The 19337-nt window shown below is 40.0% G+C and overlaps 1 protein-coding gene across 2 annotated transcripts; it reads right to left on the minus strand.

Moving 5' to 3' along the window:
* Positions 1 to 1271: 1271 nt before the first annotated feature.
* On the minus strand, positions 1272 to 18308 carry gmpr (guanosine monophosphate reductase). 2 transcript variants are annotated; one of them, XR_016093823.1, is made up of 10 exons: positions 17938 to 18308; positions 13134 to 13253; positions 12580 to 12663; positions 11212 to 11385; positions 10378 to 10459; positions 9537 to 9643; positions 6814 to 6856; positions 4569 to 4728; positions 4040 to 4189; positions 2486 to 2616 (listed from the first exon to the last, which is right to left on the minus strand). XR_016093823.1 is itself a non-coding variant. In XM_088928521.1 (9 exons), the coding sequence occupies exons 1-9, from the start codon at positions 18022 to 18024 to the stop codon at positions 2436 to 2438; spliced, it is 1038 nt and encodes a 345-aa protein (XP_088784647.1). In that variant the 5' UTR covers positions 18025 to 18306; the 3' UTR covers positions 1272 to 2435. The 2 variants fall into 2 exon arrangements, 1 of the variants encoding a protein (XP_088784647.1); XM_088928521.1 differs by lacking the exon at positions 4040 to 4189 and having other exon boundaries at positions 1272 to 2616; positions 17938 to 18306.
* Positions 18309 to 19337: the final 1029 nt, after the last annotated feature.

Below are 19337 nucleotides of genomic sequence, written 5' to 3' on the forward strand. Positions count from 1 at the left end.
AAGGAGGGAGCAACGGTTAAGCCAGTAATTCTTCAGTACTGTTTTGCATATATTCTTAAATAAAAGTCTGCAAGTATGGGCCTCATTCTTCGCTGGTTAGCACCGTTTGTATCCTCCAAACAATCCTGTATTGAGAGTGGACTTTTTCTGAAGGAATTGCTTAAGTAAGTTAATATATTTTAAAGGCGTTATTTGGTCCTTATGAATGGTGTTTGACAGCACCGAAGACCTGTTGGGAATTTTAGACATGTTCTCAGCTCAGGCCTGAACAGCTCGCTCTGAAATGCAGGTTGAGCTCTGTAGTTAATGGCCAGGATGCAGCAGAGACATTTGATCGAGCCCCACCAGCTATAGGGTTGAAACTAGCTGGCCATGCCTCTCTTCACCATCAACAAAACAGAACAGAGCAGACTACAGCTTGTGATGACCCAGGCACCTTCAGGCTCACTGTGGCAGTGAGGGATGGGCCTTCCCCCCCCCCCCAATTAATCCTGAACTGTCTGTGCATTTCTGCGGAGGCGATTTTGTCTGGAAAGATTAATACCCACCCGGGTGGATGAGCAGGTCGGAGGAACTTGTTTGCACTTCTTCAGTCTCCACCTGTGGTAATCCACAGGAGTGTCATCGCTGTGAGCCAAGATGTAAAGACACACTTGTCAATTCTAAATTTGGTGAGTATGTCGCTTTAAAAAAAGCATTCCTAGAACTATGGTAGTGCGGGAAAGTGCATTATGAGTTCCTGCATTGCCCAAATTTGAGCCCCTTTCATTTACTGGTGGAGCGTCACAGTACTTTCCAAACTCGTCTCAGATCTCAAATTATCTTCCAGTTGTATGATGTTGGGCGGTGTTGCTGTGCAGTGACCGGGTATCAAAACAGCAAGAGTTCAGAGATATCAAGCTCAGTTGAGCGCAAGGAATACAACTTGGTGGTAAAAAAAAAAGAAAAAGTTTGTGTTGTTTGTCCTACCTCTGCCTTTGACATACACCCTTTGCCCCATAAAACTGATGATTATGCCTAGTGCTACAAGATTGAAAGTGTAGAGCAGGTCAACCATTATATTTACAAAAAGTTATTACTGGGTTTAAAAGTTTGAATCACAATTTGTTGTAAATGTATTTTTCCTTGCTATACTCAAATACCTGTGATGCTTCCACAACACACCTATGCACTGATCTACAGTATTGCTGCTGTTTTTATACAGTAGTTCTACTTATGCATGCTAAACACCCATCAACCCTAAATAAAAAGACATGAAAACTAAATTACACTTTGGAATATTTGTTTATTGATTTGAACTTTTGCTACAAGGTCTTTACATTCAAGTTAGGGTGTGTATTTATACAGTTTATATTACCCACCCCACACCACGCTCAGAAGAGATCAATAGCAGGAGGGTAGTATTTCATTCACAGTTCTCATGCTGCCAACCATAGAGCTGGGCCTCTGGTTAAATCTTTCTTTTTAAAGCTCAAGGAAGCCCCTCTCCCTACAGACATGCAGCCTTTCATTTTTCATGGGTTCTCTGGCCACCTTTATTTGTCTATTTCAAAATATGGGTTTTTAACTGTATATAATTTTCTCAGTCTGTCCTTGTACACTACAATAATACACAGCGTGCTATCTTGTCTTACCGCCGCTGGTAATCAAGTCCAAACCTTTTCTTCAAAATTACTTCCACACAAAGTGTGCTACTTTGTAGCACTTTATTCTATCTGGCTCAAACAGAAATGGCCTTGATCGTTCTGTAGTGTTCTTGTTGCCTACAAAGTCAGATCCCGGCTCATCTGTTCTCTTAAGGTACAGTAAATCACCACTTTATTATTCTCCTGTGAAAGAAACCGTTTCCCAGGCTATATACAGTATGCAGGTAACCATGCTTTCTCCATGCTGAGATAATAAATGTAATATCGTGCTGGGCTCCACCATGCCTTCTGACAGATTTACTGTGCCTTTTCACACTGTGAAAATTCACGTTATCCTTTGAATTAGCTTTGCCATGCTAGAAATGGTTTAAAGGGAGAGAAATGAGATGTACTGCCCTTCTGTAATGTCACAAAGGACCTCAACTAAAACACTTTGCTTCAACGCCACTGAAGGAGGTTGTGGGGGGGGGGAACCTGAAGAATAACATCGACCTGATTTTTTTTTTCCTTTACACACCATGACAGCTAGAAATAGGGAACAACCTCACATTCACACCCTCCACACCTGAGTGTAAAGAGAGGCCCCGGCCGAAACCAGCAACGAAGACCACACCAAAAATTCAACAGGTAGCATGAGGGCAGCGCTTCTGGGGCAGTTCTGTCAGCGCTCTGGGTGACCAAAGCTCTAAATCGGCTCTGAGAGACGATCTCTGCTGAGCTCTGGAAAGGCCAGGTAAGGGTTGGGGATAGCATGCACAGCACACCGGCTCTCCTAATCCGTGTCCACAGCTAGGTGAACATGTTACTGGACTGCTGAGTGACTCTGATGAAGGTGGTCCGGCGGCTCAGCTCTTTCAGTTTGGCGGCCCCCACATAGGTGCAGGTGGAACGCAACCCCCCCAGAACATCGCGAATGGTGTTCTCTACATCGCCCCTGTAGGGCACTTCCACGGTCCGGCCTTCTGAAGCCCTGGAAGAACGAGAGAGAGAGCAGGAGCGAAGATTCCAGGAAAAAAAAAAAGGTCAACCATCTTCATTGAAGAGCGTGGGCAGGGCAGTAACTCTTGGATGATTTTAATATTAATCAGTTATTGTCCATCACATGAGTGCTGAAACGCTCTGCATCAGGTTATACGGTGGGTCTCCACTCAATATGTGTATTTCCACAGTAGAGCTGAATTTTGAATCTACTCTACAACAAGAATCTTCACCAAAAAAATAATACTTTATATTTTATTAATGCATTTTATTGATAAGCCTCTTTTCTATTTTTATGACGCATTCTAAGAGTCATAAAGGATCCACTGCGGAAAACTATAGGACATTTATTTCCTGCTGGCACTAGAAGAAGCAGCTGCCAGAATTCCCATTCCTCTAGTTCTGAGGGATTCTTCACAGAAAGAGATGCATACTTATTTTTACTGGCAGCCAAAAGGGGAAGCCAGTATAATCCTCAAAATAATTAAGTGACAAACTTAAATATGGGAAGTATACTCAATTATATGTATTATTACCGTGGTTCATCCTCAGAACTAGGAAGCTGGAGCCTGGCAGTGCAGAAAGAAAAGTGAACAGATGGTTGAGGAAGGCGAGATACCCCCAGGCAGTTCTAATTAGTGTAATTGGCAGTCTGAGTTCTTAACGGACTCCTCAAAGAAGTGTGGAGAACCGTTCTGTCCTTCCAGACAAGATGATGAGGTCAGGGAGGCCACGTTTAAAGCAAAAGCACAGAGTGTGTTGATACCAAATAAACAGCATGTGTTTGGCCTCCTCACACCACTTATAGTACAGCACCTTCACAGCAGAGAGTTAAACATGAGATTTTCGTCATAAAGAAGCACAATATATACAGTAGCTGACCTGGGTATGTCTGTTCATGACAGCAAGGAAGAGAGAAATTGAAAGAAGAGTTTCGAAGAACAGTTTTTTTTTTCCCACGTAAACACTGCAATAGAATTATAGACTACAACAGGGAAAGCCCAATCTGCTGTTTCACATACTGTATCTGACCATTGCTCATAATCGGTGTTTTGGAATAAATGAATCTTATGTGAAGTGAAAAGAACTAGGAAAAACCTTCAGAGCAGGATTTCTATTGGAACTACTGCTTTTCAGGGGCTGGATTCGACATTTTGGAATGTGAAGTGTAGTTGCTGGTGCAAAGAAATTTGGTTAGTGTAGTGCCTTGGAAAAATATTCACCTCCTAGCAATGATTTGTAATTTGATGAACTGCAAATGTTGACATACATACACGTTTTTTTTTTAAAAAAACTAGAATTTTCAAATTAGAGACTTTTACAGGCAAAAAAAGTTAAATGTCAAAAATATAAAAATACAAAAAAAAAATAAAGCATGTCGATTGCATGCAGTAAGGATTTATCCCCTTTTTTACCTAAATGAGTTCAGAATCCCAAAATTGCTTTGAAAAGTCACTCAATTAGTTGAATGTTGAATGGCCTGTCCCTGACTCCTTCAGTCAGGTAGTGGTTTTCAAGCAAAGATTCAACCATTAAGGCCCAGGAGTTTTCAAGACATCTCAGGGCTAAAGTTGTTGAAAAAGCACAGATGAGGAGAAGAGCAAGAAACATTTTTTGCAAGGCAATGTATATAAACGCCACCGTGAGGAATACATACTCATGGACAATGACCCTTGCGTGCACACAAGAAGGCACTTCACATCACCAGTGTCCACAAGAATTAATTTATTCCCTAGGAATAGAGTATGCTCCCCCTGGAACCTACAAAGTTAGGTGGCCTATTTGGTGTCTATTGAGATGTGTTTCCCATGGTTCCATTTACATGTGGACCAAATTTCACCGCCCCATGCTGCAGCGTTCATTGTCCAGGTGTTTGAATAGGCCAACGAACTAGGCCAGCTGACGTTGCACACGTCTTGTGTGTTAAATATGAAAGCAACTCACCTGTACTCAGCCACCCCCCCTGCGTATTTCTTCATAGCAGTGTCGGAGCTCATGCCGTAGAAGAGCTTGACCTTCTTGCCGTTCTTCTCCGTGACCTCCCCCGCACACTGGTCGTGACCAGCCAGCATCCCCCCCAGCATCACGAAGTCGGCCCCCGCCCCTGGGGAGACGCGCGCGGCACAAACAGAACGAAAACGCTGAAGCCGGGGAAAAACGCCCAAGCTCACGCCCAAAGAACCCGAGCCGGTGGAGACCACATCCCTGCGGCACTTCTCGAGCCAAGACATCGTAATGTAGTCAGTGATATTGACTGAAATCAGTTACAGTCGAATTTAATTTTGAACTTCACAAAAGTGTGTTTTTTTGGGATTTGTTCAGTGAGAAATCCGGCTACCATGAAAAGGAACTGCGATGCTGTTTTTACTTCTCAGAGTTGTAATGAATTGGCAATAATGAGCGCAGTTCAAACCACAATAAATCTACCTAGTACTTCTTAATGTGTACAACCTCCAATTTACCATATCACACAAAAGAGACAAAAGAGTGTCACTAGTGAGTGTGAAATAGCTCACCCTTCTGTCCCTTTATATACTGTAGGTGTATAAATCGAACTGCCTTTGAATAGCCTTTTTCTAGAATGAACAGATTTACAGCAGCGCTTTTAACCTGTCCATAGATGATAAAATGAGTGGTATCTCACCAGTGTATTATAAACCATACACATAACTTCCCTGGATATGAATTCTACTTTTTTTGCTATATTGTATGCCCAAGCATTCCATTTTTTTTATTACTTAGCTTATAAAATATCGTTCTCTTGATGAGGACGTGGAAGGATCTATATAACCACCCAAATATCTTTCATATGCATTTCCCTGAAGCAAGCTCCTACTACTACTACTACTACAGTGGTTAACATCGTACATATTAATGTTCAAATTAATCTGTCATGCGTCAGCCCAAATCCATGACTTTATCATTCCTTTGCTACTATTATGCATTTCTTCTTTTTGTTGTTAGTGTCCTGCCAAAACAGCAGCCAGCAACAGCACACCTCACTTGTGAAGCAGTATGCTGACGTCTGACTTCATCAGCACTAAAGCCAAGGGAACATACTCCTATGATATAGAAAGGTGTCTTAAAGGAGCTGGTTACTATAATGACAAAGATGGTTTCCTTCTGTTTATCACCCTTTCTACTATTTTTGTGTCTGAATGAGTTTCTCATGTGGATTAGCTGTTAGCAACCTTATAGAGTAAGCAAGATGGTTAAATGACTGTCGTGTTTTTAACCTATTAGAACTCTTCTGATAATTGTTTATTTTTACTAAAGGTTAATTAACATTTGCAACAGTATGTGAATGTGTTTTTTGTTGCTAAGACAGAGATGTTTTTTTTTTATAGTCGGGCTGTGTTACTCTCTCTGGCTCTAGCAGGAGGGATTGTGTGGGTGTTAGGGACAGGCTAGAACAATGGCAGAATCTGTGTATGGAATTGACAACTGAGACTCCCTTTGGAAAAGCAATTGTTTTCTCTTCCAGTACTAATTGAGGGTTGCTTAGGTATTAAACTGTCAGATGCATTCTGTGTTTGTAACGTTTAAATAATTCAGACATCTTTCTCAAGCTAAACCCTGGTAAGAATGAGGTTATGCTCATAAGCTCCCAACATCAGCTTTGCATTGCTGTTGACTTCAGTCTGCTGAAATTAAACATTTGTTAAAAAGCTGGATTTTACCTACTGTATGCCCCCTTTTTGCAATTTGAAACATCACAAGAATATCTTTCTTCCACCTGTATAACACCGAAACACTGAAAGCCCTTACACTTTCTGATAGTGAAATATGGATTTTTTTTATGTTTTATCAAGAGTAGACTCCTATCAGACCTCCTGTCAGAGGTGAAACTGTGGATTAGCAGCTTTTGAATCAGATAATGCTTGCTTTATAACCTTTTATTACTTTATGTATTCTCAATAAACAGTACAGAAACTTTTTATTGAGGTTGCTTATTAGTTTAACTGTTGATCACTAGTCAATGAATTCTCAGATGTTATTTCAGGTTGCCCAAGGGATTAATTTAATATTTAAGCTCATGCACTGGCTGACCTCAGCGGTACCTCTGTCAGCGCATGGCATTTTTCAGACCCTGGTTGCACGCTCTTCGATGATTTCACTTTTTAATCGGGCAGGTGATAAACCTGACCCAGGTGAGCATGAATGGCCTGAAAAGCCAAGCAAAACTTACCAAAAGCTTTGGCAACATCACCTGGACAGCTGCAGCCTCCATCCTGAAAAGGAAGAGCGTGCAAAATAACGTCAACACTGTGAAGTTTAGAGTGAACATGCTTAAGAATGGCTCATTTCTGCATGACTTGGACTCATCACTGATAGACCCTATGATATTAAGAGTCATTCAGGTGATCGGCAGTATAGGTACTGTATTTTAAACTCCTTGACGCGTCTAATGGTCAGTTTTATTTATACGGTACGTTTATTTGAAATAAATCCTTTATGTATCCAGAAATTCTCATTCGTTCATATTTTGATGACTTGGAGAGTTACACAGCGGGACGTGTACTGAAGCAACATGAGAGTGTACAGTAGTATCGTGCTGAAGGGTACAACAGTACAGACTAGTTTGGGATTAGGACCTTCCAGTCTGGAGTCAAGATGTGTTGCTGCAGCAAGATAATCTACTTACATTATGAAAGAATTAGAACCTGGATTGTGTCTAATCTTTCTTTTTTTACAGGCTTAATGCAGAATTTGGTACTACAGTCAGTTTTTTCTTATAACAGATACTGGTGTCTGGAAAGGACCATACTGCCCCCTTGGGGACTGTTAGTGCTATCACTTTTTCGCTGAGGAACTTCAGAATCTCTCAACTGTCCAGTGTCCACAAAGTACTTATTTTGCACTTGTAACTACATTTTTAGTGAAATGTAAACCAGAGTAAATCTTTACTTATCAAAACTGATAATATATTTATGAGTAAACAGCTGCTTAAAAAGGAATTCTTGTATTTGGGAATAGGACTGTGCTGTCTGATACTTAGTTATGATCAAAACCCAGGTATCACAGATGCTAAACTTTGCATAACCACCAGAATATGCTAACATCCTGCAGAAAATCCTGTTGAGGGTTTCATACTTAAAGACTACAGTATCTTCATTTTTTTATAGTACTGGATAGTTGTAAATTTACAGCCCACTGTTCCAGGTTACACTATTGTAGTAGTGTACAGTTCTTTTGTACTTGCTACACTAGCTTCAGACTCACACTTAATTACACATCTGAGCCTATGTGAAGTAAAACACCTTCAAAAGGATTATTACTCAACAATGGGAACAAAGCAAAAACATTTCAAAAGTATTTCAAAAGTGATCCAGTAGATCATGTCAGCTACCACCTTACAAGATACTGGAAGTGTTTCTGATTGTGATTTGCAGCATCGTCTTCCTGCAAGCCTTCCAAAAATGTATAATTTCATCCCTTTCAATCCTGCTTCCATCTCTTCAGATCCTGTATGGTTATGTGAAGAGGTGTTACTGATGAGTGTGTGAGCGACATCATACACTCACTGACCAGATTATTAGAATGTGGCTCGTATACCACAACGCCCCAACTGAAAGACATCCCAGGCCTCAGTGAGCAGCAAAAACATGGCAAGCTGCAATATACATCATACGATGTGCCAGATTTAAGTCCTTTCAGGCCCCAGGCGAGTGTATTGATTTCTCTGGACAGATGAATGATCAAAATATCTTCTTGAATCTTTTTTCCAGACAGCTATTTCCTGTTATATACAGTAGATTTATTCAAGAAGAGATCTTTGTTATCTGTTTTCGTCAAACAAATAAAAAATAGACACAGTCAAACACTTTTTCCATGGACCCTTTAGCATTTGTAGGCCTGAGGCAAAGAGTCGATCCTTTTGGATTATACAGCCCTGATCATAAGGATTCAAACGATATTGTGGTAGGACTGCCTTCCGTTATGAGTTTGTGAACAGGGTAGTAGTGTAGGGGACTGAAAAGCAGGTTTCAACAGACAGTGAGGGGGCTGTGCTGATCAGGTAGCTGATGGAAATGATGATTAACACTATGTCTCATGGTACTCAAGCCTGCCTCTGAGAGCCTATTTGACTGGGGGCTCCTAGTATTGGGCAATGAGCCTACACCGTACGTCTATTAAGCTTATGAGATGCCAAATATTGAAGATGCAGCTGTATACTAACACTCGCCAAAGTATGAATCATTCAAAAAGGCGTTCTCTGAGGAACACCAGAGTGGCTCAAAGGCAGAGGCCTCTTACTGAAGTAAAGGTTGGACATAAATCTAGATATTGCTGGGATTGGCAAATTATTAGTTGGCTCTGACTATGATTCCCCAGATGGTACTAAATCATTTTTTTTGTGCTACCAGGCCTCAGTGGTTTCAAAATCATTGTTTAGAAGAGTGTAGAAGAAACAGACGGAAACACTGTGCATTTCACAAACACGTTACCTACAGTACATTTCTCCAATTCGAACAGAAGCTTTTCGGCAGCACGCTGATCCGGTTAGCAATTCACGATTCCAAATCCTCGTTTCCATTTTTTAAAATATCCTGACTGAGTATAAAATATGGAACTGAAGATAATCTAGGATGTGATAAGCAAAGAGTGATGCTTTTGAGCAACATGATCTTTAGTTAGACATTGCCCCCGTGAGTAACATTTGAACGTATACTGAATTAATTTAAAAGCACGGAGAGCTTCAGTCCGACTTCATGCCGTTTCAAAACTCAGTTCAATTACTGATCTCATATACTATACTCTGAACAACAAGTGTGTGAATACTGTATGTGTGCGTACCAACATGTACAGTATGTCTTTACATCCTGATGTTTGTGATTGATGAGGAATATGAATTTGAAGCTGAAGTCTGCACTCTTGTCTGAGCTCATGTACATTGGCGAGGAGACTTACAGAGATGATGTGTCCCTTCAGCCCATGAGCCGAGTCAGCACACTCTATAACAGCACTGAGCTGGGGATACCCCACGCCCGTCTTGATTCTGGTAGTACAGACCGAACCTGGGCATAAAGAGTCAAAGGAAGAGACCGACGTGATGTTCGGCAAAAACCTAAAAAGCACTTTAAAATTGAGTCATATTCTCAAGACACACAATTATGAGACCACAGGACAAGCCTGAAGCTTGTATTTATATACTCTATTTGTCTCACATGAACTGACACTATAAAAGATATACTGTATGAACATACTGTATAAGAATGGAAACAAATGGGAGGATGAAATTCACCCATTTTTTTCATTTATAATGACATCTCGGAATTTTGGTGCATTTGCTTTTCTCTGGGAGGCTGTGTGTTACAATGTGTAAATAAAGGTAAAATAAATTCAGATTTATGGTGTCTTGATTTCAGGCTGTCAGGCCACAAAATGTGTTACTTTGGAAAGGGTGTGTAGACTTTCTATAGTCACTGTATTACTGATTAGGAAACCTACTGATCAGGAAGTTGAAGGAAGGTCAAAAAGACATTTTCCACACCATACTGCAAATGTGTGTCTTGAACAGACAGGTTAACAGAACTGAATACCTTTTGTCTAGATTAGAGTGGGCTACAGGGACCTTCATTCATGTATTTCTAATTGAGAAAGGTCCTGTCAAAACACTGAGGATGATCAAATAAAGACAAGAGGAAATAGAAACTAAGATAATCTACATTTTAGAAGAGAAACAGGATATGCTTTTTTTAATGAAGGGGTTTGGATATCTGGAATAAACTGATCTCTTCACGTACTGTACCTGGTCCAATGCCCACTTTTATAATGTCAGCTCCAGAGAGAATGAGCTCCTCCACCATCTCTCCTGTCACTACATTGCCAGCCTGCCAGGGAGACAACAGGACTTGCTGTGTTAAAACTTTGAAGCATGTGTGCGGGCGTCATTTTAGCAAGCTGATGTTCCCAGATTTAAACATTATAAATACTTAGTTGAAAACAGACAAAATCACTTGTCAAATCTAAAAATGGCCCACTGAGATAGACTGTAGCATGCACAATGCAGTAGACAACAGCTTAACTGCCAAGTAACCTCTGAACTACTGTATGCAGAAAAATAGAAAACAGCTGGTTATTTACGTAGTCGACTCGATTCAGCTGTGCTTTTTGATTTAGCACTATTTGCAGTCTGTGATAAAAATGCATTGCACTTTTTGTTTAGTCTTGGACAGGAATATACTGCCTTTAGTGTTTAGATACTTTTTCAAACAGTATATTAAACTTGAAAAAAGGGCTAGTCAAGACTGAAGAATGGTTTTACAAATTCTAATACTGAAAATAACATTGACAGATAGGCGGAATTTGTGCAAGTCAACAACTATCCTTCTATTTTTAATAACTATATTTTTAACTATGCCTGGAATGCTTATGTAATTCTTACATGTAATGAAGAGTTGCATTTTCAATCAGAATTCTATTATTTGCTAAACAAATGCTCATATTAAGTACAACAAGTGGATATACAAAACAGTGAGCAAATAAAAGGCATCAAATCCACTGTTTCTGAAAAAGTTGTACAAATATGTGCTTTGGAGCCATCTTCTCTATGCAGTGTTACAAACAGGTAAATGGGGCTTACCATGATGGTGTGATTAGGAAACTTGCTCCTGACAGTCTTCACAAATTCCACAAAATGCTCTGAATATCCATTAGCGACATCAAGACAGATATACTTTATGCCTGGGATGGACTCCAAAATGCTGCACAGCTTCTCCAAATCTGCCTGGCCACTGCCTGAGCTGGCTGCCACATGCTGCAGGAGAGAGGCCAGAGCAGCTCAGTGTTTTCAAGCACGTTTTCAGACCACAGAACACGGACCCTACCAGAAACAGGTCACAATCCTCTTTTCAGAGACCGCAATGCATCACAGTCGCAAGTTCCATTCTGAAAATCTAAGGGAATGATTTCTGAAGCTTCCTGCAAGTACAGTATGTTAACACATTGCAGTCATTTTCTTATTTAGTCCAGGTGGGTAGCTGCGTCAGCATGCGTAGGCTGCAAAGGAACAGTATATCACACCCGAAGAAGGCTCCACAGCCAAAACTTTGTTTCTTTTCTTCTCTTTTCAGCATGGAACAAACCTTTACTTGTTCCTATTGTCTTATTCATTCTGCATTGCCCAGAAAATGCTTACAATTTCAGGACTGGTTCAGATCCATCCCTGAAGTGAAACTTAATCTTTATTCAAGAACATGGTGTTGGTGTCTTACTGATCCAGCTTCTGTACTTCAAACTCTAGACTATGTCTTCAGGTCACTGTGTACAGGATTCCATAAGTCTTCCTGTATAAGTGGGCAAACGTTTCTTGTATTGGTGCAATTGGAATTTAACCAGCTTGTCATGCAACAGCATCCATTGTGGCTTACTAGCTACCTGACAGTGTGGTACTGTATGTATCTCTGCTCTGTCCAATGTCCCAAAACTGCCGTTAACGCTGTAGGCTTCAGAGCTGCAAATGTGGCATTCGGTCACTTGGGTCTGAAGACTTTTCTGGGTCCAACAGTAACAAAGTCTTTGTTAAACTGACTAATAACAAATCTGCAAATATACTCTATAGGGGGGTTATCCTGAAACCGTGTGACTTCATGTCAATATTATGTGTATATACAGTATACAGTATATATCAAAGAACATAAAATAATTCACCAGTGTTTGGAGGCAGCTCTAACAGATTCCGGGTGACAAATACAGGACTGACAGCGGTACAGAAATCCAGATGTGTTGGCAAGTGATAATTTAACTAAAAGTTGCAAAAAATAATTTTGTGATTCTTAATGCTTATTGAAAAACATGCTAAGGATATTCAGTGTTCCAGTAAAACAGTAATATGATGCAACACTCCCCAATCCCACCATCGACTATAAATGGACTAATACCAATGGAAATGTCTACCACTCACTCATCGGCTTTTTAATTCTGCAGTATAGGAAGTGTTGTGGTCTCTTACCTCTAAGCAATCTGGAGAATTGGCTGCAAATTTCTTCCAGTCCTCCAAAGAGTAGTGCTTATGAATAGCAGTGAACAACATGTGCTGCAAGGCAGGCAAGAGTGGTTATACAGCATGCGACTGAAACATCTAGGAAGAGCTGCGATGGCTTGTTGTGGAATAGTTACAGTATCAATGCAAAGAGAGTAAAACTAACAGAGAATCACACCTACCCCAGCATGTTTACAACACACATTTTACTGTTCTCGTTCTGTTAAAACAAGTACAGCAGATGTCCTCCCACTGACTCAGAACTTCATCAAATAAGTTTGTAATCCAAGTAGGGGCAATATGCCATATTTTCATTTTGAGGCTTTCTAGAATGGGGGGGGGGGGGGTTACGAGTGACCTATCCTCATTCTTGCCACTCTCTGCTTTTTAATTAAGCAATCCAAGAGCAGTTCCATTATCCCCTTCACACAAGTGAGCGCTTCTACTGAAAATCTGTTGCGGCACCACGCCGCCACACACTCACACGGTATGGCTCACCCGGATGTTTAATTCAAGATCCTTACTTTACTCAAGACCTCCGCCATCTCAAAGGTTCCAGTGGTGTCCATGTTGGCAGCGATAACTGGGATTCCATTGTAGGTCTGTTTGGAGTTACGGAATGTGAAGGTTCTCTGTAGGTCCACCTGTGGAAGAGGGGCCGATTAATCCGTAGCTCTAAAGACGAGGTTTACAATATGACCAACAGCTGAGCCATTGTTTGGGTTTGGGCAGCTTCATCTAAGAGGATTCTTGTTTTAACGAAGAGACAAAGAAGATCTATGACAGGGCTGCCTGTGAGGGGACTGTAATCACAGCCAACCTGCCACAAAAGGCCTCTATCATCTGTAAATAGACATTGGGTGATGGATTAAAAACACACATTCTCACATGGGTGAGTTGTGTTTGTGTGATACAGTATATTAAAGGCCTCACTGTATTAGTTGGTGGATGTTTGACAGAGGTTTAAGGAGGGGGCAGGTTGCTGAAGACCTGCATGGTTGAAAGATAGCCTCACGCACTGTATTGTTCACCTACTGTTATGGTGAGTTGTCATGTTTTCTGGAGCTACAGTATGTTAGTCAAGTCGGGGCACCAGATCATTTTAACTGATCTGGTATAGCAAGCATGCAACGCTATATTAAGGCTAAAGGGCTTTGCTTTCCTGTAAAGGAGTTTTACGCTAAACACCTACAGTAAAAAGGGGGAACTACTATAGTACAGTTTGTGTAATAATTTACTGACACAGAACTCTATCATTATTTTTTGTTCTACAGTATATATAAACATGCAAGACCTGAAATTGTGAGAGTCAATCGCATATTACCATAACCAGCCAGAAACAGTGTGAGAACAATCAACATCAATACCTGGACTTTGAAGTTGTCATACAGTAATGGAATCTTGCCTGATATTATCTTAATGCAACATCAACATTTTGAAGAATCCCAGTGTATAAGGTTTGATCTCATGCACTGGCACAAACTATTTTCACTTAGAACTAGTCTCTTTTTTAACTTAGTTCTGAGTTTTCTTTACTAAAAACATTATGTGCCTCTTAATCTACTGAATGAGCTAAGTCTGAAGTCAAGCTTCTTCATTTCTGTGCAGACTTCACAGGTCCCAAGCAAATCTCTTCTGAGGTTATCACCTACTGAGGCTGAAGAGAATTCTTTCTCCTGGTCTCCAGCTACATTCTCTTCACACCAAGCCCACCGCTGTGACTTCAGCCTGTAACGTCTTGAACAGAACCGTTGATTGTAAAATGTGGAAGGTAACTGGTGCACTTTAGAATGTTGTCACTGAAACAGTTCTCACTGTAGCTTCAGTATCTCTTCATTTATATCTCACCATCTGTTTTCTTAACTTTTTTTTTAAACTTGTATTCATCTGGCCTTCTTTTCTGTTCCCATATTTACTAATAAATAAAAATGTAATTATTCTTTATTGCACTCTTTGTGTTTTAGAGTCAGCTTCCTGACTACTACTATTCCCAACAGCACTAAGTATTATCCGTTACACTGCCTCGTGTGCTAGTTACACAATTTAGCTACACCAAAACTGCAGACATACACATGTGCACATAACATCCTGCTTGCCAACAAATGTCAGATTGTTTGCGTATATAAATACTATATTAATACATAGAGTAAGTGTATGTCGCTAACTTGTTATACATTGTTTATAAAATGTGATTTGCAGCCCTTTGTGTTATCCCAAATACATATAAATCTCCAGAGCTTTTTTATTTCTTTGTGTTTATTTTTTCAGGTCTCTTTACACTTTTTTTTTGTTTTTAGCTTTCTGTTTTCAGCCAGAACATTTGTTAGAAGATCCCCGGTAATCTTCTCCTTGGGTTTAGATTATGCTGAAAGCAATTTACAACACAAAATGACAAATTCCTTTATGGGTGCTGTACAAGTATACTCCACTGTCACAACAAAATGACATACTGTAAAGAAAGTTTTTCCTCTGTAAATTATAGTGTATTTTTATGTTGCAAGTATGCCGAGTACGTATCTAATTTTTCAGTTTTTTTAAACAAACTCTGTAAACAATTCTGAAAAACAACACATTTCTTTTTTTAACAGTAAATCAAAGTGCTTTAACAATTGGGTATGATCTGTATTTTGGCCAAGAACTTTATTTTGTAGTTTCATGTTGGTTTGTTTTTTTGTTTTTGTTTTTGTAGTTTCATGTTGATAATCTCCAGCTATTACCGATATGCTCTACACACAGCAAGGGCTGTATTAAAACAATGCATATTGCCTATCCTTAATACTGGCAATCAGTTATGCCTTCAGGCAACCGCTGGCACTAATCCTCCAGTTAAAAACTAAAGGAAGAAAGTAGGAAAAACACAATGGTAATGGAGTTTCAGGGAAATCCTTTTAAAAGTAAGGACCCTGACGTGCTCGTCAATAACAAATTATAGCAGGGCACACAACACTTTCTTGTTCTGCTTCTCCTCACAAACCCACTGTTTTACTGTTCTTACAGTTGTCTTTTCCTTGTACCTCCATCCATTTTTCAACTGCTTTATCCAATAGAGGCTTAAAAAGGCCAACTACAAAATGAAGCTGTCAGCTAAACCTTATCCAGGCAAGCAACAGGTGTAAGACAGGGTACACCCTGGGTGGGACGCCAGTCCATCACAGGGAACACACCAACGATTGTGCCGCCATGATGCCCCAGTTGTTTTCTGCTTAGTGGACTTCAGGATCGGAAAAGTAGGGCTACCGATATTTGTGGTCTCAAAGATCCCACGGCAGGTTTAGCAATTTTTAGACATACTGGATATAGTGTGAAGAAAGCGTAGATTTTCTATCACAGAAAAAAAAAATGAACAGGCGCTTGGGACCTTAAGGAGAAGCCTTTTTGTTGTACCATCAGCATTTTTAATTACACAGTGTTAACAGTAACAGGTACTGTAGATGGTTGTGGCTAGGCTACCACTAGGAATGTTTTCATCACAGAAAGGCATACAGTACGTGTACATTAATGAATGATTAAAGCCAAAGTGTCTAAATGCAATTCTAGGGATTGGACAATTGTATGGACATCGTGTCCACATTTTTTTTGTTATATTTTAATGATCACCTTGTAAGTCTATTTTGTTCCAAACTGCTTTACATTGTCTTTTCACAATGGAAAGCACCACGTGGAAGCATACTGTAACCATGGAGACATGAGGCACCTACTGCATTTGGAAATACGATCCTCAATAACTACGTACATAACCATTAACAAAATCTGTTTAGTAACGGGGATAGCCCATTGTATCACAGATGCAAGTAAATCACAAACCGATCTGCCAAAATGAGAAAACTATTGCAAGTATTATGGTACAATAAATTCCAATGAGTTAACATTTAAAAAACTTTTTTATCCTTATTTTTTTATTCGTAAAAAAAGAGACATTATCATATCAAAAAAAATATATACATATTTTAAAAAATCTAAAATTAGCCTGCGAGTTTTCTAATATTATCAGAAAGGTAGTGAGCAACACTATGCTGTAAGTGTGAGCAACTGACACAACAGGTATTCTGAAAGAGACCTCAGTAATGCTGTCTTAGATCAGTGCGCATTCCAATACAAGTTCTTTAAAAGTGGCCACTAGCATCTAATGAGGCCAATGGTTCTAGAGTACTTGACAGCAGCCAATTTTTAAAAGAAATCATTCATGCTTTGTTAATTAACAGGCACAAAATTCAAGGCTATGTAGCAAAATGAGAAAAATACAGCAAGTGATTATGAGTGAATAGATCAGAAATTACATACTGCAAATGAAATACAGTAATCATCTTTGGTTTTGTCCTTTTTGTTATCCAAAAATGAAAAAAAAAATTAAAGGAATAATATATTCTGTGTAATATCTCCTCCATATTTTCCTTTTTATACAGTACTGAACATTCCAGCTGTAAAACCCATTTAAATATATATACACATTTGTACATTACTAATAGGAAAACTGTTTAAAGACCTTTTAAAATGAAACGTTGAGCAACTGAATACCCTGGCTTTGTAAAGTCCTTATTGGTCTGTGACACAATAGTAATGTTAAGATGTTGTCCTGGCATATCAACCCTTTTTGTGCACAAATGGGCTAAAACACTAGAGCGCCATAGATCTCATCTCTGAATATAGATAATATAGATCATCAATTTCCCTTCGGGTTCAATAAAGTCTTACCTATCTAATCTCCGAATATGCAGGTAACAGGCCCAGTACCTGAACAGTAACTTAAAGCTTTGCTTGATTATCAGCTAACCTGACACGAGAAACAGATTGGTACTTCTTCTCTGCTGCAGAGTGCAATGCTGGTGCTGACAGCTGAGTCCTGTGCACCAAATAACTTTACATTTCTATTTTTATCTGCTCGCTCTGTGTCCTGGTTTCATATTTCTTCACCTTGACTTGTCACTTGTTGTCTATACTTCAATTCTTTTTCCGATTATATGCCCCATTGATGCTGGAACTGAAAGTTTGGAAAGTCCTCGGTCTTGAAGAGGGAGTTCAGACTCTCCTGAGAAACACAGACCCCTCTGTGCCCTGACTGTCAGTACTACGAAGGTCATTTGTATTGTACTGCACTGGAAGAAAGTACCACAGTTCTGATTTCTAATTCCAGGACACATGTGCCGTTTCAAGTTTGGTCTAATTTAGCATCTCCAACCTAATGTTTTTTTTCCAGGAAATATGTTCATCCAAACATGTCTGTTTCTCCAACCTGTCACAAAATCACACATCAGTTATGAAAAAGCAGCTACTGTACACGCTACAGGCCTCTGAAAGTCAAAATAGGTACAATAAGAAAACAACACCCACCTCAGATCGGCTCTTCAAGCTACTCCTTTTAGGTCTTACAAGGACATCTTTAAAGTCCAGTTTGAGGTCAGCATCCACCCGGGGCATGGCGAGATTTCTGAAGGACAAAGCTAACCTCCTAATGCCTCCGGCTATAGTCACCCGTCCCGATCTACAACAACCAAAGCCGAACTGTCAGGCAGAGAGAGTATTTATAGAGCAGAGGAGGCCGTCTCTGTCCAAACTCCCATTGCTTTATTTGGCCAGGCCTGTTTTGAAAGAGCACTGTAAAAAGCAGCCCTGCTCTTCGCTCAGCAGCTACACACAGACTGCGGATGGCCCCAGCACTGCAGCACACACATACACCTGCAGTGAGGCGGCCACTCCACACCACTGCTCCACACTCAGCAGTCCCCATGGGAGCAGTACTGCAATCGATACCCTCCGCGCAGACGCTGCCGGCCTCTAAATATTGCAGAGCCAACCTTAAAGGGGGTGAGGTGGGGGGTGGGGAACCCCATCGAGTCTGTCTGTTGTTGTAACACGTCTGCAGGGGAGCTGTCGGTTTCTAAGCAAGCACCCCGAGACAAGCTGCCTTCAATCTTTAACTAATCGGCATGTTGTGTTCAATTTTAACAGTTGGCAGGAGCTGTGGAGACAGCCCAGAGCAAAAACACATTTTGAGTTTCCTTAACATGTATTGTCTTAAACCTTTTTTTATTTGCAGGGAGAACGTTTTATTGTATTGAAAAGTGAGAAATAAACATTTTTATTTTTATTTCAGCAAAATCTTGTGTCATACTGTGCCTAGCCACAAAGATGACTGTTATTAAGCCACTTAAATATAGTCAAATAGTCAGAACCTCATTGGAAGCAATAGAGATGTAAGTATCATTTCTTTATTCCCAATATTCCCAAAGTTCTGGAGGCTGGTTGGGAACGCTGGTTTTCATTACAGTCGAGCATAGCTCCGTCATTTAAGCCCTAACTGAACGAACAAGTTGTTGGTTTGGAATATTTTCAGGTACTGAAATGTTTTGGATTTTATTTCACTTTTTATTTCAAAAGCAATACTCGACAGGCAACCTCCAACACGCTCAAGAGCTGAAAATGGCCCAAAGTAATCCTATTATTACGTCAATTACGGGTTCAATTGTGTAACTGAGAGGCGGGCTTGAATCAAAACAGACATTTTGTTGGCCTTCAGGATCAGGATTGAGAACTCTCAGATTGAGACTTTAATTTACAAGCAGTTAATTTTACAGGTCTTCATTAGCACTAAAATGAAACCACAGTATTCTGTGGACTACCTTATCAAACAATGCCCATTTACAGCTCCCTTGTCAATAGATAATGTATATACAGGTATTTAACTATATGAATGTACCCCTAACCCCTTCAAGAAGCACTCTGTTGCAGTA

The sequence above is a fragment of the Atractosteus spatula genome, chromosome 12 (assembly GCF_055471065.1).
Source record: "Atractosteus spatula isolate fAtrSpa1 chromosome 12, fAtrSpa1.hap1, whole genome shotgun sequence".
In the NCBI taxonomy this organism is placed as follows: domain Eukaryota; kingdom Metazoa; phylum Chordata; class Actinopteri; order Semionotiformes; family Lepisosteidae; genus Atractosteus; species Atractosteus spatula.

Bases quoted from the DNA above. Each gene is read 5' to 3' on its own strand.
- gmpr (XM_088928521.1), bottom strand. From the start codon at position 18,024: ATGCCCCGGGTGGATGCTGACCTCAAACTGGACTTTAAAGATGTCCTT. The intron at 6,857-9,536 runs GTAAGTCTCCTC...CTTCCTTTTCAG, and splicing joins TGAAGGGACACATCATCTCT to GATGGAGGCTGCAGCTGTCC. The intron at 4,729-6,813 runs GTAAGTTTTGCT...GCGTCTCCCCAG, and splicing joins TGATGTTGCCAAAGCTTTTG to GGGCGGGGGCCGACTTCGTG.